Genomic DNA, 24,108 nt, shown 5'->3' on the forward strand with positions numbered 1-24,108 from the left:
GCATCACTAATCAATTTAAAATGGGTCTATGGAAGTACGTGTAGGGAGGAGGTCGGGGTGGTGGATGGGTAAAAAAAACAAAACAGCGCTTTCACTCAAGAGACTGCTGTTCTACTGTCTGGACCAAATACTTTTATTGCCCAGACATAACCAAGAAGCAGTTTTGGTGCCTACACCTAACAAAGCAGTTATGTATCCGTTTGGTTTCAATTCACAACGATAACCACATGTTTCAAACTGCAACCGTAATCCTGGACAAAATGTTTTCCCTGAAATGTAAGTAAGTTTAGTTGTATGGGGACGATATTTTGTAGGAGACAGGGTTGTAAAAATGGTGCTATATAAATAAAGTTGTACTTACATGACACATGATATCAGCACACAAAAAGTCTGTTTTACTGAAAAAAGCCCTTCACTACCATGTGTGAATTAATCAATGCGGAGGGGAAGCCGCGTTAGGCAGCCTTTTCTTCAACGTTACAATAAGCAATTTACAATGCAATTACCACTAGACACCCTGACCACATCACAAAACAGTGAAGACACTACTGTTCATAATGGACCATAATGTGAATATTCAGACACCGAGATACTCTCTGCTCAGGTTGAAAGAGGAGGGTGGAGCAAAAGTATGCTGGGAATTGTGTGAAGTTAACAAGCACCATGTGCTACTATTGATAAAGGTGTAACTGGATCCAACCTAACAGGTACAACATAACAAAAACACACACACACCCATGTTTTGGAATTCATAATTTAATTTTCTTTTACATTTATGCTCTTTCGCAGATCTATCTATATCAACCTCACACTTGATACTATTTGGATATTGAGCCCTGCAGAGTTTAGTTGTAACTATAGAGTTATAGAGGCCAACACTGTCATGACCATCGCATCAGAAACGTGTTGGTTGTGTCATTACGGTCCATCAACACACAGACAACAAACACTGCATGTAAAGCAGCTCAGTGTTATTCTGAAAGCTGTCCCGGATAAATGTAGCACCAGCTAGTTTCTGCACTGTGTGTGTGTGTGTGTGTGTGTGTGTGTGTGTGTGTGTGTGTGTGTGTGTGTGTGTGTGTGTGTGTGTGTGTCATTGGTTTTAGAGTCAAACTCAAAAGACGCACGCCTGTGCACAAACGCGCACAAGGCAACACAAATCCATACTAGCCACAGGCTCCTCTCCAATCTATTTTCTGCTCAGCTGGTTTTAAATGAAGTTATTATGACTCATTAAAATGCCCACAAGCTTGTGGAAGTCGGCCAATTACGATTTAAATTTAGCCTCCTGCTCTCACAACCTTATCTCCCCCCTGTACTACCCACCTCTCATCACAGCCGCTGCTTTTTTTCTTTTGTATTTTGGGGGGGGGGGTGTTTGCAATGCATTCAGAAACCCTCTCTTTCTTTCTTTCTTTCTCTCTTACACACGCACGTACGCACGCACACACACACACCTTTACGTGCATGTAAGGCCTAGTTTGACACGACAAGCAAGAAGTGCGATACAGAACTTCAATGATCCATGTGAATATCTTTGCAATTACATATCAAAGGCAAACACAGGAAAACAAGAATACAACTCGAACAGGGCTTATATCAACATGTGCTCTGCAGACACACATAGCAGCACCTCCTCCGAATGTGGCGAATACCACTAATTGCTATACAGAACACGGAGCACAACTGGACCGTGCCAGCACCCACTCTCACATGCACGCTTTTTAGTCTTTTATAAAGCTGAACTTTTCCTTGGTAAACTGTGGTTTCCTTTTTATTTTTCTAAAACTCAACCACACCGTGGAGTATTTGCAGACACATGCCCTTGTTCGTTTTTGCCAATGCATTAAAGGCCAGAATGGTGTCACCGTCACGTGTATACACTGATTTAAACAGTACAAGTTGTGTAGAGAAGATAAATACTTGTTTTTACTGGCATTTGACTGCACTGTGCTATTCTGGTGTTTCTATTTCTCTGGTAAGTAAGAGTATATGTCTTAGCAGTGGGAATATGGTTACAATCACCATGATGATTATGTCAGTGCATGGTAATTGCCTAAAACCAAGACTTATTGGACCCAGATTAGCGATCAGCTCTGTCATTCCGACACCTTGAGACAGTCTGAAGGACCCTTTGCCCAAAAAATAATAATAAAAACACCCCCAGAATACCTGGAGACAGTTCCATCGGATCCTGCTTTAACCCACCTTTGAGCAATGCTCACTATCCAGCCAGGGAGCGCCACCTAAACACGACCTGATTTACAAACAAATATTTGCAGCCAAATGCATCTTTTCCCTCCTTTCAAGTTAATGGTGTGTGTGTGTATGGTTTATCCAATGTTTGTGTGTAATTGCGAGTGTGTGTGTTTGATTTGTGTCTACATGTGTGTTTATGAGTGTGTGCGTTCTACAGTATCATTCAAATTTCCAGGAGAGCAAATTAATTGGCAGCCTTTTGCAATAATTGACTTTTACCACAAACACACACTCAGTCACATGCATCAGGCACACACAGCAAGCACTCGCATCTCTTTCTCTCTTTCAGACACGTACACACACACACATGCTGCTCGCTGACAACAAAGCTGCTGGGAGGAGGGGGGGGGGGATGATGAAGCGAATCCAAAATTCAATCGACTGTGTTCTTGTTTTGAGCAGAAGGCACAAAGTGTACTGTACAGTGAGAGGCCATAAAACTCTCACTCTCCACCAAAAAAAGAAAAAAAACAAAACAGCCTTTGGTAGACACACAGACGTTTCAGCAATCACCCTCCATCAAAACACTTTGTCTCGCATACAAAAATAAGACTTGGCATCAGAGCGGAATACCAAATCAGGCCCATTAAGGGAGCACAGGGGCACTCGCTACTTAGCAACCAAAAGGATTTAAAGCTGCAATATCCCTGTAATAAAAGGAATAAGATCAAGTCCTCGTGTTTTTTCTTCTTGTCTGAAAATAGAGAGGGTTGAAAAGTCAACTTTGAGCTTCTCTGTCTAACTTTTTGATTGACAGGCTTTAGGAGCATCCAATACCGCAGTAATTTGATTATAAACTAATCTGCAGGAGGGGTTTGTTTGACAAAAGGTGATTACTCGTGGGATTATATTATTAGCAGCATTTGTGCTCGAGGGAAGGTTTCATCTCTTCCACACCTTGTGAGACTTCAGCTTGCACAAATGATTCTAAATTGTGTATTTTATTGTCGAGGTTATGCTAAGTATATGACTAAAAGTATATGTGTGAGTGGTTCTATGGATTTTGAGCACTGACCCAAGTAGACTTGACAACTGCATCGCATTAACTACTTATGCAACACTTTCTCACACACAACTCGTAGAATACGGTGCTTTAAGCTTCAAACCATGGCTCCTTTCACACAGAGATTCCACCATAAAAAAGGCTAAAGAAGATCCGCCATTACCCCGACTTTGCTTTTTTACACTGAACCAAACAACACCGGCGCAATATCATCCCAGTGTATTTTAGACAGAATGGGAGAAAAGGAGGCATGACGAGTAACACAACAGCGTCGGTGCCTCGTGTGTATGTATTTCCACCATGCTGCTCTGCGACTACCTCCGCTACTAGTTTAAAGGACAGACAACTGTGCCCCCCCCCCCCCCCCCCCCCCCATTCCGTGCTATGGCCTATTGTGAATTGGGTCGCGATGGTTTCTTATTTGTGGGTTTGGTAAACACTGCTCGAGTGAGCCTGAATGTGAATATTTCAAAACCCATTAGATTGTTGTTTATCTTGTGCATAGAGAGCCAAAGTCCTTGTTAGCTGCTGTTCCACTAGCTTGCGTAACGCAATGCAATCGCTTGACAGATGGACGAGCCAGCCAACATTGCCATCCTTAGCTTGAAAATGCCTCGCATACATCAGCACCTATGAATGCCATTTAATGGTCAACTATGATTGGTTCTGCTCTGCATTGACAAAACTAGTATTAGTCAGCGAGACATTCTTTGCTGGTAAGTGACATATTTCTCAACAGCGCAAATACCCACACAGTCTCTCCCAGGAAAGCAGTCACCGGCATCAGGTAGAACCATGCCAAGTAAAAATGACATATAAGGCAACCGGCCATCGAGTCCGAATGTGCCTCCAGACACAGAGCTGTCAGCCAGAGACTCAATCACCCAAAGGGTCATCATTCACACGTACTGTGCGGCCTGGCTATTTTTATGTTTTATTCCTTTAGAAACACTGCTTTTCCAAGAAGCCCGCGGCACAGGTACACCGAGTTCTGGCAAAGGAGGTCAGCTGTTCAGAGTAACGCGTTTCCAATGAAGTCACATTTGCTGAAGACAGCTGCCTAACAAGTCCCCCCCCCCTACACCCCCATCCCCCGTCTCTGAAAAAATATAAGTCTGATGCGACAGTATTATAAGTTGACCCCTGCGTTTTGTCACCTCTCACTTGACTGTCCCCGACTTGCCCTCCTCATGTAATATAACCCAGCTGAGATTTGTCCAGCTGCATAATCCCAGTGGCGTTTGGAACAGTAAATCAACAGGTCAGGGGAAGTATTACAAAAAGTGCAGGGGAAGGGGGAGCTTTAAGTTGCAGTGGGAGTAATGTTATGCTACTAAAGCATGAGCTACTGCTGTTTATCCACTCCGTCTGTCATTCTGTGTTAATGTACGGAAACAGCAGAAACATACTGTATGTGTGTGCGTGAGTTTGCTCGTGCAGGACAGAACATCAGCTGTGGTAAAAAATGTACATGTAAACCGCTTAACACTTTTTCTGAACTATACTTCTTTTCCTACTACTTGCTTTTAATAGCACCCCCCCCGCCCCTCCCTCCCTGAGTCTCTTGTCTCCCTTCTCACTCATGCATACACACACACAGACACAGACACACACCCACATTTAGGAATTTGTGGCCTGGAAGGCAGTCAAGTTTCATTAATTTCTGGGTTTGGGTACAGTACAGTGTGTTCCTGGACTCACATCTGCGAGCGATCATAAATGCTGGAATGCTGGCAGAACATCCAGACCTGCAGGCACAAATATGTCGTCATCACTGTGAGGGAAGAACCGGCGCGACGCCAGAACAGCCGACCAGCCGACAGCCAAACAGCCAAACAAACGCCACGGAGATGGAAACACAGACAAAGAGCAATTGGAAAGCAGCCCGCCTCGCTGTGCTCATATCCAAATTCTTTGCATTTTTCCTCATCTAAATGCTCTGGACATTTACGTGGGCATTTTACTCCCACACTCAGACTGGAATCAGATTGGGATGAGATTGGAACAAAGCTTGTAATTTCACAGAGCCAAGACGAACATCTGGTCAGGGGACAGAAGGAAAACTAGACTTTTGGCTAAATTTTAGCACATTTACAATAATGTTAGATAATGTGTAACGATCAAGTCAAATGCACTTAGATGTTACTCAGGTGCACAGATACATACAGTGGTCAGTATTTTTTATGTAAATAATATACTTTCGTCTCTTTACAGTCCATTTAATTATTTTGGCATCCATTATTTAACAAAATAAGATTCATGTCATTGATTTTTTTCCCCATTCTCAGGTAGTGAAAGTGCGAGGACTCGAAATGTGGAAGAGATAAAATATTGGTTATTGCAGTGTCTTCTTTTCCTACTGGGGCAGCGCTGTCATCGGACATTTTTTATTTCTACAATTAGTGACTTTAAAAAGAAGCTAAATTCCAAATTCAGAGGTTATCTATCAATGAGGGATTGCCTCCACACGGCTCTCAACATGGCGACGACTGAGCTGGCTGCTCACGGCTAAAGCTAAACAACGGCAACAGTGCCATATCGGCTGATCCTTTTACACAGACATTTCATTCTCTGCTCACGACGCCATGACTCCACTATATCTTTACAGTAAAAAGTTATTAACTGCTATATTAATGCTGCAACATTTGTATTTATCGCCTGAAAGTAATCTATCCCCTCTTTTCTGTTTTAGCATAAAAAAACAAAAAGAGATCAACCAAACGGGAACATGATGCTTTGCTACCAACAGATGTTCCTAAAAGACGAATTCCCTTCAGGGCTGGTCAGAAACACTATTCTAAACTGCAAACCTCACTCTGGAAATACACTGTACTGGCTGACTAATGCAGAAACCAAACACAGGCATACCAAACTGATGAAGCCTGCGTGACACACTGTCAGACTGTGCTAGCATATGACCCGAAAATCCAGGGGATTATCTTGTTAAATCATGCTTCCATCAATAATTCCCTTGGTTAGCAGTTATATCCCACATAAGGGTCTGGCTGCAGACCTGTCAAAGAGTAACTGGATTGTTAAACTTTGTTAACATGAATCACAGTTATTCATATAAAGTGCAGTTTACTTTAGGATTGGGCTTGACATCTGTTCCGTTAGAACATTAATACTTGCATGTATTGTTTGCAGAGTATCGACTTGTTTTTTCTATTCAACAAGACTTTTTTAAAAATAACGTAAGACGTATTTCCTGATACAAGTATACTTGCTTCAGAATCTAACTACGCAATCAATGCCTAATTCCGGTACTTGACACTTTTTGATTATCAATGAATTAAAAGTTTAAATTGAGAATTAACACCCAGCACTACCTAAGAATGTAAACCAAAGATCACACTATAACATATCAGCTCTGCAGAACACTGTGACAAATCCTCAGATGCTAGTGGAACAGTAACTAGCGAAACATTTTTTCTAATGAATTCATCTGAGACACGAAGGAAGAGTGAAGTAAAAGAAGCAGGCAGGTGAATTAAGGCAATCCACAATGCTCCATATTTAATACTCTTTTGGTTCCCACATACCAGGCGACACATTACGGAGACCATCGCTCCATTCATATATCATCACAATGTGCCCTTGAGCAACACAATTAGCCCGCGACTGCTGGTTAAAGAAAGATGGATCTTTTTTTTAATGTAGCTTTAAAAAAAAAAAAAAAAAAAAAAGAAAAAGTGCTCCAGGTCTGACACACATAGTCAGCTAGCTAATCCAGGAAATCTGTAATATGTCTACATACTGTAAACATAGGATTATTAAAAGGCTCTATAAAAGGCAGTGAGATGAAAAGTTAGTGGTAAAATAGAGAGCGATACGGTTGTTCAGGGAGACTTATTGGTAATCTTATTACACTGCAGCAGCTCGCTCTGAAAACAAACTGAATCATATCAGTCTGGTCTGGTCTTGTTTGAGGAGCCTCTAAGCACACAAACATTTGTACACACACACGCAGTGGTTTGTTAACAGATTATTTTGGGTACGGCGATAGAATACAGTTTGACTGATACTATATTAAAACTACACTGTTGTGTAAGTACGTATATCAAACAGATTGTTTTTTTTCAAAGATAACCTAAATTACGTATTCTAAATTCTTTACTTATCTTTTTTGAATATAACATGAAAGAAAACTTGGAATACACAACTTAACTTAACTGTAGTGTCTTGCAAAAGGTTTTGGACATTTTCTCAAAATGAGTTTTTTCTCATTCTGTGAGCCAGAAATCTCCACTTCAGTAGCTCACTAAACTTTGTTCATATATGATTCAAAGCATGTTATCAATTAAGTCTTTGACACTATGCTCCAGACGCATTTTGCTGAGCGCAAAAAAAAGAAAGTATTGAGGTCCAGAACTCAGAGTTTTGAATCCAGAATTACTCTTAATATTCTGGGATTTCATTGTGGTTTAACTGCTGTTTCAGGACTGGAATCAAGATACAATTTTAGGTGAAACATGGAGTATTTGGATTAATGTCCATCAGCAGTGTAAACGTGCTGCTATCATTTGAAGAAAACAACATGTAAGGACCTCAAAATGCACCCCAAAAGGGGCTGAGTCACAGCTCTAACCCCCATCTGCAGGCTTTGGCTCAGCAAACACTGTCAAACACTAAACGTCAGGTGGAGATTAAAAAAACAACAACAGCAACGTGATGAGAGAACCGAGACAGAACGAGACGAGAGGGAAAAAAAGAAATAGCTGGCACAAGGTAGACTGTACATACTGTACCCTCAGTGGTGGCAGGCAGCCCAGACTGGCGAAGCGCCAAGTCCTCCGTACAACAAGCACAGAGAGACAGACAGACAGACAGACAGACAGACAGACAGATAGACAGACAAGAGTGGAAAGCAGAGAGGAGGGAGGAGGCAGCAGCAGCGTCTGAAACGCTCCACATCCACGACACGCTGCGCATATCAAAAAGCCTCTCCACTCTCTCGCTTCATCTCCCCAATATTCTGTCTTCTCTGAAGCGAGCTGAAGGATGATGGCGGCGACGATGGGGGTGGCGGGGGAGGGGAGGAGGAACTGAGGTTGAGGGTTTTGGGACTCGGCGAAGTGTCATCATTACAGAGAGACACGATAAAAATCGAGACGCGGCGTCAGCCCGAGAAAAGCCTTGAAAGTCAAACGGTGGAGGTGGAGGAGGGGGAAAAAAGGAAAAAAAGTGCAACAACAAAAAAAGACAACAAAAACTATCAAAGAAGCTTTGCCTCAGCGCTGTCTCTTCCCTAACCGTCGCCCGTCTTGACAGAAGCGCTTGTCTCGCCTTTTACGCCAGACCAAAGCGGCTATGAATCAACACTGATGTGTGTAACAGTACAGGTTGATGTCGTGCGTCAACACAGCCCCGCTTGGAAAGAGTGAGAAAAAAAAAGAAAACGAAAGAAAAAAAGTTTGTGCACTTGCTGCCTCTGGAGCTAAAAATACACAGGCCACATCTTCCGCTTGGTTGCCTTTCTCAAGGTGGAGAATGTGGTTCTTCCTCGAGTTCTCAGTGTTCTTTTTTTTTTCCATTTGATCTTCTATCAACACAGTTTTCACCTTATATAAATGGGTACACGTTGTGAGTTATCATTAACCTGTTGATATCGTGGAAGATTTTGAAATGATCTACTTTCTGTTGGAAAACTACTCTGATAATAATTACCTCAGTGTGGTCTGAGATAACACAAGCACCACCTGGAAGACTCTATGTTCCAAATTTCACCATCATTTTCACACCTGTCAAACTTTACTAATAAAAGTTATGACCCATGAACCCGTCATTGTTTTCCTTCCGTATCCCTTTCCTCTACGGGAAACTAAACCATGGACGTACCTCAACACTAAACAAAAACTCTTTCAACATGATATACAAATCTACACATTTTTTGCTATAAATGTAAACAAAATATCAGATAACAGCAGAAGAGGCCGGTTGTAGCCTATTTTTTCCAAATTTGTTAAAAGCTGCTTCTATTATACTTCCAATTCTTTACTGTTATCACTACTCTACTACTATGCAAAACTTACAATGACTTCAACATCAACATCCATTAGAAAAGGGGTGGTACTGAATAATGGTATTCAGTAATACTATCAAAACAATACATTGGTAAAGCACCAAATAGACGTTTAGGCTTGCTGTTAACTTGGACCCATGTCAGTAGCCAGAGCATGGCTCTTCAAGGCTAATCTCCACTGGAGCATGCAGAGAGCTGCACCCGCAGACGTCAGGACGAGGTAACATGTATCAGGATTACCTCGACTCACCCTCAGCTTCCACTTTGTCATAACTCCTGACTTAAAGACAACATTTGCAAATGAGTCGTACACGATGATGTTGCACTAAATAGGAGCCAGATCCAGGTCTGAGGCTTAAGGGCTGGTGCACATCGCGGGCCACGCACACCGTGAGACGCATTCTGCAAAACACTCTGTATCCATTATGTTCCTGTGACAGAGCTCCCTTCTCTCTCTCTCTGCTTTGACAACTGAGTGAGAAGGGGCGCGTGCATTTGCAGCAGGGACTGTGGAAATGGGGCGTAATTCTAAAATAAACAGCGAATATTTCCTCAGAGCAACTTTTGTTTTTGACATGCTGAGTCGCGTGTTGAGACAATTCTCTGGCACAGCGGGAATTTGTCATTCATCTTTGTCACAACAGAGCAGGAGTGTCAGCATCCATCTCAGTCATTGTTTAAGTTTTGGTGAGATACGAACAAACAAATGATCCTGGCAATTATCGTTTTCTGCCTACGGTGAGGAGGGGGCGTATCCCCCCCCCCCCCACCGACAACAACAATGCCAAGTAGACAATTCAGACCACTTACTGTGTTTCATTGGAAAACTTATGGGGTACTGAACAGAGGGCTCAAGTTCTGGGCCAAAGTCAACACATGGATTTGGGGTTGTGTGTGCGTGTGTCTGTGTGCGTGTATATGCGTTTGTGTGCAGAAGGGGTTTCCTCAGAGGTCCCATGGCTTTTACAGTGTCTCAATAAACCATCTGCACTTAGGGCCTTAGGAATGAGGAGCTCTTTGCTGCCTATAAAAGACGGCCCATGCCATTAAAACAGTGCTGCGCTAAGTAGGCTCAGAGCACAGGGACTGCTGGGACGTGTGTGTGTTTGGGGTCGGGTGTACTAGTGTCAAACTGGACCAATCAATGTGTCTTGTGTTCGGACGTGGACTGCCTGTAAGACCTCTAACGTCGCAGAGGTGCAGGGTGACAGGATGACGATGTGCAGGCACCTCTTTGGTTAAGTTTCCCAGAGCTGCTCAGCTTTATTGGGCTGGACTAAACTAAAGAGTGTTTTCATCCATAATTCACTGAAGTTATTCTCCACATTGACATGTTTAAAGCTATTATATTTAAAATGGGACTGCTGCTATCGATTATTTTAGTAATCGAGTATTATACTGTTTATTCTATCGCTTAATCGAGTTATCCGATAAAAAATGCATTTGGTTCATTAAGGAACAATAGTAAATATACAAAAGAGAAACTAACATCCAGTGTAAATACATATATCGTGTTAAAATCTAATATCAATACTAATTGTGTTATGCAATGTTATCATAGTAAATAAATCAATTTGAATCTGTGAATGGTTGTAAACCACATTTAAGTCAGTCCTTGCTTCAGGGTATAAGAATAGAAATCTGGAAGAAAAGCAGATTTTCTCCCTTCAAAAGGACCGCGCTGATGTTTTTGCATGTTTAGCTCATTTATTTGGAATCACATATACTTAGCTTTTGCCATTTTAATCAGTAGTGAAACTCTGCATATAATGCTTGAACGTAATAGCAGTAATGAATGCTCAGCAGTAAACCCTGCAATGAAAACAGGACGTACTGCGAGCTGAACAGTGATCATAGAGCGGGGTTGTGGTATTTTAGGTTGGTTTGATTTCTTTACCTGAATGAGACAGCAAATGCATCCGTAGACGGAGGCTGTCAAGGAAGTTCTTTCCACACAGCTCACAGCCGTAGGTCTTCATTCCACTGTGCATCTTCCTGTTGACAAAGAGCAGAACGAACATTTTAAGGTCTGGATTCAGTTAAAAAAAATACAGTTTTGATCAGACAAAGCTTAATGTGCATGATGCTTGTATCCCTAAAACAAACTGGCATTTTATTACATTTTCTTACTTTCATATTTTTTTACCTAATGACTTTCAGCCCAACAAAGAAATAGCTTTTTGCATTTCGAGAAACTCCCGACTCAATCAGTCATAACGTCAGCACATAACAATAACCATCAGTGTAACAAGCCGTCCAACTACAACACGTTGTTTTCGGCAGGGAGCGCCAGACCATGACTTGCTGCTGTAAATCTCAAGATGCTATTCAAGCAGAGGCATTATCAACCACCTACATCTCAAGTGCTGCAGATGGGTAAGGAGCCATAAAGTGAAATAGAATGATTTATTCGAGCAAACACACAAGGCAGCTACTTAAGTGTTATGAACCATTAATGGGTCCGTTTTTGACTACTGCTCTCTAATCTATAAGGTGATGTATAGCTTAAAGGAAAATCTGATCTGCAATGACTTATCTTTTTACGAAATAGACAGTCATTAGACTGTAAGCGCACAAGGTCAGACAAGACTAAGGTTCAATATTTGATTATGTGGTAAAGGCCTTAAGGTTAGGTTAGTAAATAACATCTGACAACATAAAGTCTAGCCCCACGACTCTCTCTGTTACGAAATCCTCAAAGACCCCACGGCTCAGTACAAAGCATATAATTCTTGAGAGATATCTGAAAGTGCTCTAAAGCAATTAAGGTGACACGAATTGCCAAACAACTGCCACAGTGCCTTAAGCCTCCCGAGAACTTCAAATACTTCGCCTTGAGTAAGGTTCACAAAGACACACACCCATGGTACCAATGATTGTTTGTCAGGTTGGTGCAGTTTCAGATTTGGTACATTAAATCTTCCAAAACTGTTGCTCTGTCTCACAGAGAGCCTCCTTTTTGACAATTATGCTGTGGTCAGTTTAAATCAAGATGGTAAAAAAACTCTGAATTAATAATAAGGTTTTAGTTTGAATGGCATGTTTCTGGATACAGAATTCAAAGTAAAGTGAGAGAGGAAACAATAACATCCAGGTTACGTTTTGGCCAAACAGGATTAAACAATACAACATTTAATATAGATAAAGATAAAACAAGCATTTTGTAAAATGGAAAAAAAAAAAAAAAGAAACTTTAGAACATGTTATTCTTTACTTTCCAAAATGTGATGCTCAAAGAAAAATCTTAAAAAGGTGCTAGAAACAAAATTCTGAGCATATATATTGCTTCCACAAGGCTCTCAACATGGCGACGGCTGAGCAGGTGGCTAGAAGCTAACAGTGCTAACCGGGCTAACAGTGCAAACAACAGCAACGGTGCTGACAGAGCCAACAGTGCCAGAGGGGGAACCGGAGGGTTCAATATAATTTGATAGAGATAATATAACTTTGTTTAGTTTTTGTTCACATTTTCTCTTATTTTATTCATTATTAATATTAGTGAATGTATAGGTAGAGTCCCAATCCACACTCCATATAAAACATACCAGTTGGGGTTGTTAATGCACCATACTGTTTGCCATCAGCCATAAAGCATCAATAAAAATAAAAATCATTGTTGTGGATTTGCATATTGTTAAACACGATAATGCCAATTTGCACAGGATAAGTGCACGATACTATACCCGGGTGAGTGAGTACATGCTTCTGACAGGCAATTCAAGACTACGTCAAGCAGAAGGATTTCATAGTCTCCGTCAACGTGTCAGGTGGCGCAGTGATCAGCCAAGTGCATTCTTGGGGAAACAATGCCCTTGATAAGAGATCTGCTCAACTTGGGCGAGATGACAGCCATCCATCTTAGCGTCTCTCAACAAAGCCGCAGAGGAGGAGGTGGTGCCACTCTCCAAAAACATGACTGATTGATGTCAGATGTCGAATGCAAATTGATTTACAGCTCTTTTGTGCCTCGAGAGGGGTAGGGAGAGACAGAGCGGAGATGAGACCGAGACAGACATAGAGAGATGATAGCGGGTCTTATGGCGGTGGCTGCAGGAGTTATTAAGCAATGAAGTCTGGTTTGACTTTAGTGACTATTAATTGCTGCAAAAGATCCTTGAAACCTGACAGGAAGAGTGGTTAAAAAACTGAGGTGTGAAAAAAATGCAGTGGGGTTGAAGAAGTCGTGATGGCCATTTTAGTGGTTCGAATTTGTGGAGAGACCCTGGAAACTAAAAGGCAGAATGACAGCCCTCTGGCAAGCAGCGAGTGATTAAAAGGCCCTATAAATGCCAAATGCACCCAGAAGGGAAAGAAGACACTTGAAGAGCCAAAACAGGGAGAGAAAGTGACACAGAGAGACAGGAATGACACAACTGAGAATGGAAATGATACTCTTACACTACACGGTATCAGTCTGTGATGGTACATTCAGTCCAGGAGTTATATCTATCTATCTATGTGCTTTAATGAAAGTTTTTCACTTTTCCCAGAATGCCCTTGCAGCACGAGTTTGTAGCGTTTAACCAAAAGCAGACATGCGGGCATAACAATAAGGCATCAATGCATGATCAGACCGTTGTCGGTTATTCATATAGTTCGGCAAATCCATAGCAATTGACTTACAGCTTCATTGCATCCTGGTCTATTGAGGCATCCCTCGTGATTGGTGAGACACAAATTCATTGACAAAAAAACTAAATGGACAAAGGAATGCAACCGGATTTTCTTTTTCCATCAGGATCACAGGTGATGTACTCACACACTTTCACTCCAATGAGGGGAAAACACACGCGAGCGGTAAACCACAACACAACACACACAGAGCACAAAGCCTCTCAAAGGCCTTTTGTGTCCCTCCTCAATCTGACCATTGTGCCCCCCAGACAGAGCACTGATAAGGTATGGATGGACTTATTAAGGCCACCAGAAGTGGAAGCAATGCCATGTATTTTCACCGTAAATGTAGTGTTGATGAGCAAAGTGCAGTGTGTATGTCCGTAACTGCAAAAGCTAGCACTACCCACTGAAACAGCACATTACTTGATGTTCAACAGAATGGTAACAGCACCTGTTCCAGCAATTCAGTCTATCAAAGGGAAGGTTTAGGACTAAGCTTGTCCTATTGAAACACTAATGGCGCCCTTCCTTATGCCATTTGACTGTATTTAGTCAATAGGGAATGAAGCTTCTTTTCACAAGTAAGTGCAGGTTTCAAGTGTAATTTCTTAAAAAAGTCATGTCCAAATTGTATTGCAGTGGCATAAAGCTGTTTGAAGGGGGGAAAACGGTTTGGCCAAGCACTGGTTTGTATCCGGCATAGTAGGCTTCCAGATTAGATTCCTGCCAGACCCGTGATGAATAAAGCACCAAACTCAGGTTAAGTACAATGGTCCAGTTTCTGGCTGCTGGCAATGGTTATGAGCAAATGCAAGTGCAGCTAACAGGGTGTGATTCTCTAAGCAAATCAGCCAAAGTACACACAATAAGTAGCCAAATTTAACTGTAACTGGCCCCACAGGATCAAATGTGAGCCCGTCATCTGGCCTGGTGACGGAGAGTAAGCAATCTCACCACTTATGAAACATAGTTAATTGTAGACGGATTAAGGTGCACACACATACACAGAACTACGACATGCTTTGTGTGCCTAAGCAGAGATAATAATATACTATAGTTCAGCTCCAACAATATTTAATGATATATAAAAGGATACTGAAATATATTGTCCCAGTTCAGTGATTTAGCTCGGCTAGACCTCTCCACACACAAACACACTGAAATCCCATCGTAACTGTCTGCTTTCATGTTGTGCTTCTGAAATAGATGATGAGAGGTGTGTGGTGGGTGGGAGCTCAGGGAGGGAGGGAGGGAGGGTGATTTGAAACAGACTGACTGCAGCCATTAAGGAAGTTCACATAAAACTCTCTCAGGCCATTTACTCAGTTAATAATCGACTTTGTCCAACAGTCACTTTTGACAACGGCAATAAATTTAAAATTTATGTCAACAAAACATATGCTGATCACCTCGTGCGGTGTGCTTCCTCGTAAAATCCAGCCAAACCGAGGGCTGTCTGAATGCAAGTGTGTGTGTGTTTGAAATGTGAGCCGATTACAGGCCCGGGTTATTGAGCCGTAACAGCTTGCCTCGTGTAATTCAGAACTTTTTTTCCCATTTTGCCGCTGGACTTGGCTGGCCATATATCATAACCAGCACTGCATTTGGAGAAATAAAGACCCAAGCTACCCACCTGCTGTTCTACGATACTTGTAATATAAGACCGTTAGAAAAGTCTACGGTGATCTACTGATACTACACACTGCAACAAATAAAACAACCTTCGCGGTCCTTTGACTCATCCAGACTCCATATGATTGGGCTTTGACAGAGGCAGTGGAACTACCGTCAAACCTCATTGCAAATCAACACTAAACTTTAGAGCGTTGGTTGAAGAGCCTCTAACATGGACGTATAACCGACTACAACGTTGAGGCGGCGCCCGATTCATTCCTATGAAAGTCGCTCAGTGGCGCACAAAGCAAAATTAGTTCAACTTCCAAGTATAAAATTACTCTGATCTTCTGCCGATCTTCCACATCCATGGGTCCATAGAGCAAGTGCACTAGCCTTTCCTTTAACCCCGTCTCCCAGCCGTCGGTCCAGCCTCGCTCACAGGCTCATTGACATGAACGGAGGAAGGACAATTCAGATTTGGCTCATGGTGCATTTTACAATAAAGGAAAGTTGATATACCTAAACAAAACAAAATCATCTGCTGAGTTAGAGACGCTCTGAATCCCAACGTACGTCTATGGGGGAAATGACGTTGGGCCCGTATTGTAATGCCACCATTTGGCCACTACTTTGCCTCAAATCGTGGCGCTCTTCCTGATGGCTTGGCCCATACACTGGAAATTAAAGAAAATTGCTTCTACAACATAAAAAAAAAAAAGTATCAACATGGGCAGGGCTAATACACCACAGTCACGTCTATTGTTGGCTCACTTTCCGAAACCAGTTTAGCATTACAAATGCAGCACAGCACAAGCCTGTTCTCTCTTTTTGATGTACACGAAATCAAGCCAACAGCACAATACAAAATCTGGTGAATCAGTGTAAATATCAATCATAGCAATGTGCTTTCCTTTGCTGTGACAAGAGAATGTGGATTTAAGGGCTGGCTAGTGAGCTGGCTTGCTTGCTATTTCCACCATGCTTTCATGCTACAGTTAGAGAACATTAAAAGCACCACAGGAACTGATGGGCTTGGTCTAAGTTGCTTTAACATGAAGCCGAACTGAATCCATAACACTTTAAAATACCCATGTGTATTTGTTTTCAGCTGTGTACAAGTGGTTTGGGGGTCTAGTTACTCTTCAAATCAAGTGACTCTGCTTGACACTAATGCTGATATTCTCTCCCAGCTCACATCACTATTTCATGTCATCAAACTATTTAACAAAGATGAACAGCAAAGCAGAGCCATGCTCCATGAATTGCTCTATTTTCTCATTGCTAGCCTCAAATCTATTTCTTCCGCAGCAGCCTTGAGTGTTGTTCTCTAACCTCATCTATCCTTTCATCTTTTATTTTTCCATTTTTTCCTCCATCCTCCATTTGTGAAGGGAGCTGTAAAACAACCTGAAACGACGTGCGTGAATGAAAGCTTTGGAGAGTGAGGAATGGTCGGGGTTACGATAGAGAGAAGAAAACACTAAAAGATTAAGGGAAGCAATTGATACGAGGCGGTAAATTGAAGAAAGGCTGTGTGGGGTGTGTGTGGCTGTTTGTTCATTAGTTATGTTGGTCAGAGGAAAATAACTGATAATTGGGGAAAGAAGGGCCTGTGAAAAGAGCTCGGACCTAAGAAGAAAAAGGGGTGGTGAGCATCTTGTGAGCATCTGAGACATTTGGTGATAATACAAAGAGTTGTCAAGGATATTGACTTGCAACTCTGTTTATATCTCACATTAGCTATTAGATTAGCATAAAAGACAAACACATTTTGGCAACCCACTCTAAACTGTTGCCGGTTCTCTCCAAAATGGATTCAGTGTTTCTTTCTCAGAAGTTGGCCTAGAACAACCATAGCACCCCTAAGAAATGTCTGTGGTGTATTCATAATTTTGAATACCTGAGAATACCTATGTTTTATCGAGTGCGTTTGTGACTCACGCACATGAGTTTCTGACGGGGGATTTTCAGGAGGAGCGAAAAAGTCACGGAACGCATCAAAAATCCACAGTGCCTGGAGCACATTTCACCAGGGCATGTGAGCGGAGTGAGGCGGGGAGAACTTCCGCTCCCCGCTCGCAGAGCTCAAAGCCGCTCCGCTCAATAACGCTCCGCTGTAAACTTGCATTCAGACCGCTCGCTCCAAAAAAAAGGAAAACAAGTTACATTGCATTTCAATTAGGGCTGTACCAGTGGCATGTTTTTATGTTCAAAGCTTCCATCGAGGTTTTCTACATCACCCTAAAAAATATCTTCGAACAAAATGCTTAATTTGAATCAACTTTCCTTAATAGAAGTCGTCAGTTTTGTTTGATTGCTGAAAGACCCGTTTATGCAGGTGCGTCCTTTTCACTTTGTTTTTGTTACAATAGTGAAAATGTCTGTTGCATACTTCAAGTGTATTGGCAGCATAGCGCTGTAAGCTATGCTAAGTGTGTGTCAGCTCGAAGCTATTATTAAGCTGTGGTAATGTGCCATTACTGCTGATTTTATTTATTTATTTCAACTGACAGATTGTTATTTGCCAAAATGTAAATGCAGCTGTCAACATTGTGGTTCTCGAATAGCGCCAGGTGCAAACACGCAAAACACTAAATTTATACTGTAGACCTGATTATTAACAATCTGTTCTATTCATACATTATCTGTATTTAATAATGTATGCACACCGATTCCAATAAATATTCAAGATACAGACGGGGCTACAATTTGAAGCTAGCATAAGCACAAAGACAGGAGCTGGTAACAATCACCCGGCGTAACTGCAAGGCAGTAACAGAGCATGTAACGTGATGATAATAGCAAACAGGTCAATGAGCACTGCACTGCAGACACAGGTCAATAAAAAAAAGACTTGAGTTTTAAAAATGATCCATGGTATAATTGGGATAATGCTCTCTAGAAGTGAGAGCCCAACCAATGGTATATAAATTTGGGGATAAAGGCACAGGGTGGAAAAGGAGCTTTGCCGCACACACTACTGCCTGTCGTGGTGAACAAAGGCAAAATGATGCACGAGGCGATTCAGTGACACTTTGGTGACTGATCCTAATGTGGCCATAAGTGGCGCAGTGTGCCGCGGCCATAAGTGGCGCAGTGTGCCGCCGCCACCTCTTATTTTGGTTTTCTGACAGAAGGGAGAAAGGAGGGGAGGAGCAAGGGACTTTTGTCAACATGAATTTCCAGTCCATTAGTGGGCTGACCATGTCACACGGACATGGTGGGAGAAGTAAGTGGCTGAGAGGGGAAAAAGCGGTGGTGGTGCTCAATGAAACAAAGGATCACCAGTAAGAAAATAAAAGAACGATCATATCAAGATGGAACTAAATTACAGCCCATGTTTAGAAATCAAAAATAAATAAAAATGATGGGGAAAACGTGGCATGCCATCTATTTTGTTGAAGCCCTCCAAAGCTCAGCGACACACGTATATCTTGGAGCAGCATGTGTGGCTTTCGGCATTTACATGGGGCCATTTTGTAGCAGTCTGGAGAGGCAGGTGAAAGAAAAGCTCCCTTTCTGTCATTTTATCCCTGCTTTAAAGCCTCCCCAATTCCATTGCCCTCCCACCCCCACCCCACCCCTTCTGTCTTTGCTCAATCAAAATGTATCAGGCAGGCTGCCGTAACACCGGTCGGCGTGGGCTGTTTATCCCGAGTCCTCCTGCACATATCAATGACTTGGCCCCCGTTGTCCCCTGGCGGGGAGACGTTCATATAAATTCAAGCCACACACGCAAACGGCGAGGCACTCGTGTTGAGCATAGATGAGTAGCAGGGCACGAGGAAAAGAGGAGAAACAGAAGGGTGGTGAGGGAGAGCGCAACTGCCTTTCATCCTCACTGTGTTATTTATAATATCACCAACATTGCCACCCCCAAATTTGCCCTGAGGGCGTCGAGAGAGAGAGAGAGAAAAAAAAAAAAACTAAATCACGTTGAACAAATTAACAGTAGACATGTTTCCTTGCTTGATTGACACAGTCCCTTGCTCAGCCAATCAGGAGCATACACTGTATATCCCCTGTAATGGTGATCTCAACCTTTTGGCGGTAGAGAGATATATCACTTTCTCTCAACTGTTAGTCAATATCTGATCAGTGTGGCTTTGATAATGTGTGCAATTTTGACAGCTGGCTGAAAGCAGTTAGATTGATGATATCTGCAAGTTTCATTAAAATCCAATCAGTCATGTCTGAGTTAGTCCACAAGAAGTGTCCTAACCTACAGCGCTAATTAATGTATTGCTCAAACTCCTAATGGCGTTACATGTAGCTTCGAGGTGCATTTTGTGTCTCTGAAGACCACATTATCAATAAACCCTTTTGCTTCCAGTCGCCAACATGTGTCCCTTCGCCCTGCTACTTGCTTTAAAGAACAACATGCTGAATGAGATCTGAGATGAAGATTCTGACCCGAGAAGGCTTCCGTCAGGCTGAAACAATGAAGCAATAATGCCATGTACCGAGTGAAGTTTGTATTTATTAATATACGCATGTCGTAATAACATTCAACTTAAAAGTAGTGCTGTTCTGATACAAGTATCGTAAAGGCTTTCAATTCAGCTTAAAATGCTGGATAAGGTGTCAGTGAGTTTGCGAGTCTCTGCACCGATCCTATATCATGTTGGCATATCATTTATCAACTCATTCACACTCCACAGGAACAACAACATATGCACTTGCTACCTAATCCTTACACCCGGCCCGATACTGCACATGTGCAGCTCTCAACAGAGAGAAAGAAGCAAGATGGCTCACAGTTACTTCCATCATCAGCTCCGGGAAAAAAAAAACTGACTGCTGCATCCAAGATCTCTCAACACCTTTTAGACACGGAAGACATTTATCGAAAATGACTTTTTGTCATTTAGATACAAGTGCCCGTTACATTAATGCTCCATATGACTTCTTTCAAACGTGACAGGGCTGAAAAAGCCACAAGATGGAGAAGTGGCAGCACTGCAGGACAGTAGTGAATTTAATGATATGAGGTGAGAAAAGCGTCGTCAGACTACATCAGTGGTGGTATTTAAGAACCTATTTTGCAAGCGAAGCCACAATTAATGACAAGCGTGAGTGCAAGAGATGCTACACCGCTTCTGAGAGTGAATCCCCTAATAAAGGTTGTCAACTTACTCCTAATTGTAAAGTTATAAACGACTGACGGAGCACAAGAGAGAGTGACAAGACATTATCTGGTCTATATGTCTTACATGCTAAGAAATTGTGTGTAAATCATTTTGTTCTATATTCATAATTTCATTTATGCTGCCTTATTTGATCCAACCCAAGAAGAATCTCTTTAAAAAAGTCTTTATATCATTGCAGTTTTTTGTCACCGCTTCGTTGTTACAGTCACAAGCAAAGAAAAAGTATCCATTTACATTTGCACTAATTATCACCTCCCAAGCATGATTGCTACCGAAACACTTTTGGCTAGAAGAGCCTGGCTTCTCAGGTAATAGAAGGGGAATAATGCAAGGAACTTTTAATTGTGCTTCCTGAGCAGTAAGTCACTATTTCAAGCTAATCCTGGTTAGATACCCGGATTCCCCCAAAGCTTAGAAGGTAGGATTCACTCTCTAAAACCCTCAGTGTTGCTCAGAAAGCCATTTCAACCTCTCTGCTACAGTTCCACTCAGCGTGAAGTGCTTTCCCCTTTTGACAAATTCCCTTTATTCAGTGAGAGGCGACAATGAAGAAAGAATATGACCCAGAGGTTGCAGTTCAAATCCCCAGACTGGCAGGAGCAAATTTGACTGGAGAAAAAAATATCAAAGACCCCCTTGGCAAAACACAGAAACCTCAAATTCAAAGGGTGTTGTATTCGAACTGCTCAGCTACCTACTTAAGAACAAATCGTTCAAAGAGAGCAGTTCCTGTAGGTGAGCTAACTAAACAAAATCACAAGATCGAACAAATAGGGAAAGGAAAGAAAAACAATTCAGAACTGCTGGAGGAGTGCTAAGATGGTTATCTGCGACCCGACTTGTAAAACATGTTGGTTAAAACACAATGGACCCCATGAAGGAATATTTTCATATCCTTATCTTAACTTTACAGTGTTCGTGCCAAGTCAGATTCAGCAAACGCTCCGAACTAGAGATATCTGTGTCGAGACCAGCGTAAACGTGAAGAAAGCAACATGTGCGTAAAAGAACGCGTTCATGAGAATGACCTAACTAACGCCCAGATAATTCCACATAGGACTCCTATCTCATATGACCTATACTGAAATCCTACTTTCGGAGATCCATAAAAGGAAAGTCTATAACACTGTCAGCAGTGGAATTAAAGGGCCTGCTAAAGCCGGGGAATGGGGGGGGAAATAACGAGTGCTGTTAATGCCATGTCACCTGAGGGTCGCATTGTCTGTGAAATACATTTTTAAAATGGTTTGATACAAAAAACGTCTGCAATGGGAGAGGGGGAAATGATTTAAGTTGTTTTGCAGTTGAAAGATGTTCATATTGATATTGTAATACAATAGAATCAATGACCAATATAAATGAATGGTGACAATGTTGGGCTATAATCTATTTATTCAAACAGGATCATGTCAACAAAATTATGAAGTGTAATTAATATCGGATTTTCAAACTCAATGTTGCTTCAAAGTAATGAAATATTCAATCTATTAATGAAACAACTTGGCTAACAGCACACTAATTGCACATGACTCCTATGACAGGTCCGATCACTTGTATATTGTGTTCATACCGCAAAAGAAAATTAAAAATACACGAAAATTGGTGAATGGAGCAAGTTCTAATAAATCACTCCTACAAGCCACTTAAGAACGTACGAGTGGTTCTTGCATATAGAGGCCCAATAAAACAAGAGACATGGAAGTTGAATAATTTGACCTTTAAAAGCACTGTCGCTTTAATTAACGACCCCCAAAACAACTGTGGAAAAACAATGCGGCAGACGACTGATTAGTCAGTGTGACTCTGGTGTGTCACCATGTGCTGGTACCGGCCTGCACACAGGTGGGAGCGAGTATATACGCAGCTCCCTGCAGTTTCCTCCCCCCCCGGGTTATTACTATAAATGACAGTGTGCTCTTAGTCAACCAGCCTGGTTAAATAAGGATTAGAGGGATAAGGAGAAAATAACTCCACACTTTTAAGGGCAGCAAACGGTGTTTGCAAAGTCTGCAACCAAAAGTGGATGCTCAGCTTTGCCTGCGAATAATTTGACATCCCCAGTTCCCCCCCTTTGTGTGATCACTCTTTTTTTCTTCATTTTAACTAGACCTAAAGACACTTTCAGTGAAGTGTTGGAACGGTGGGAACAAAGACTAAGCAGAGCGTGTAAGATCACACGTATAAAGTATTTCTGTTAAAGCCCATCTCTGAGACAAACACCAGCCCTGCTGCTCCCTCTTCCCCCTGCCTCTCTTTTGGTTTGTGCATCAAAAGACCCTGCCAACTGAAAATAGCACGTCAACATTTCTCTTTCGTCTTGTTGTGTCTTTCTATTTTTTTTTTTTTTCATTCTCGACAATGTTGCCAGTTTGCTAGATTTCTGTTTTGCCTCTGCTCCTGCTTTCTTGATCTGTGAGAGGTTACATCGCATCGAGTGAGACGTTTGGCTCATGCGTGTGTGCGTCTGTGTGAGTGCAGTAGCAGAGCTTTGGTGGTCTATAAAAAGCAGCCAGACGAAGTCTTCCCTCTCTCCTCATGCATTATGCATCGGCATCACCTTCCATCAAGTGACAGAAAAACCTCAAAGATGTCTAACTTTAGCCTCCATTCTGAAAGCTAAACAGAGGAGGAGATGTGTTATTTTGACTGCCACAGTCGAGCTAAGCACCTGTTACATCAATAAAAGCTGCATTTCGCAACGACAACGACAACCTGTGTGATGGCAAAGCACTCACAAAATAAAGAGCGGTTGAATACAGATAGAAGCAGGGAGTGCCTGAGTGGAGGAAGAGTTCAAATACGATAAGATAACATTGGATCAAACTTTGACCTTGAGGAGAAGTTTTGTCCTTGCTGTGGCATTTAATGGCAAACGCAGAATCCTAAAGGCTCGATGTGAAAACAGCGTCGCAAACGTTTCTACAAGACGGGCACGGTGGGTGTGAACATGTTTATAAGAAACTTTTGGGGAATTTCTTTCAGAATTCTTTTGAATCTGTAAATACTAAATTCGGGCAAAACAGGAGCTTACCGTCACATAGACAAAGCAGTGTTAGTTAATCTAAAAATCCCCATGTGTTGTTCAGTGCTTCATGCAGGTCAGTTCTGGTTTAACTTCCCTCTGTGGGTCACTACGACAGGTCACCTTCCATGATAAAGTATCCTAACTCACAGTGTCACCGGCTTTAATTTTTCTATTTCCTCTTGCATTATTTTATTCTGACTGTTAAGTAAAAAAAAAAAATAATAAAAATAACAGGCTCATGACAGACTGACCGATTTATACAGAATGACTTCCAAATAACATTTTAAAGATCTACAGATCTATAGTTGGTGGCATTCTGAAAGCCTTATAGTCCCAGAACTGACACACACTTGTGTGCTATAAAAATCAAGTGTAGAGTACAAGAAAGAGGAATATAAATAAATAAGTAGGCTAT

At 41.9% G+C, this 24,108-nt stretch overlaps 1 protein-coding gene across 2 annotated transcripts in view; it reads right to left on the reverse strand.

The window, feature by feature from the left end:
* Positions 1-24,108, reverse strand: part of zbtb16a (zinc finger and BTB domain containing 16a) — a 139,733-nt gene that overhangs the window by 71,702 nt on the left and 43,923 nt on the right. For both annotated transcript variants that reach the window (XM_079171672.1, XM_079171673.1), the window contains exon 3: positions 11,182-11,279. In XM_079171672.1, coding sequence (XP_079027798.1) covers positions 11,182-11,279 — 98 coding nt within the window. The remainder of the gene's footprint in view (positions 1-11,181; positions 11,280-24,108) is intronic.

Source organism: Pholis gunnellus, assembly GCF_910591455.1.
Source record: "Pholis gunnellus genome assembly, chromosome: 13".
NCBI classification, from domain to species: Eukaryota; Metazoa; Chordata; class Actinopteri; order Perciformes; family Pholidae; genus Pholis; species Pholis gunnellus.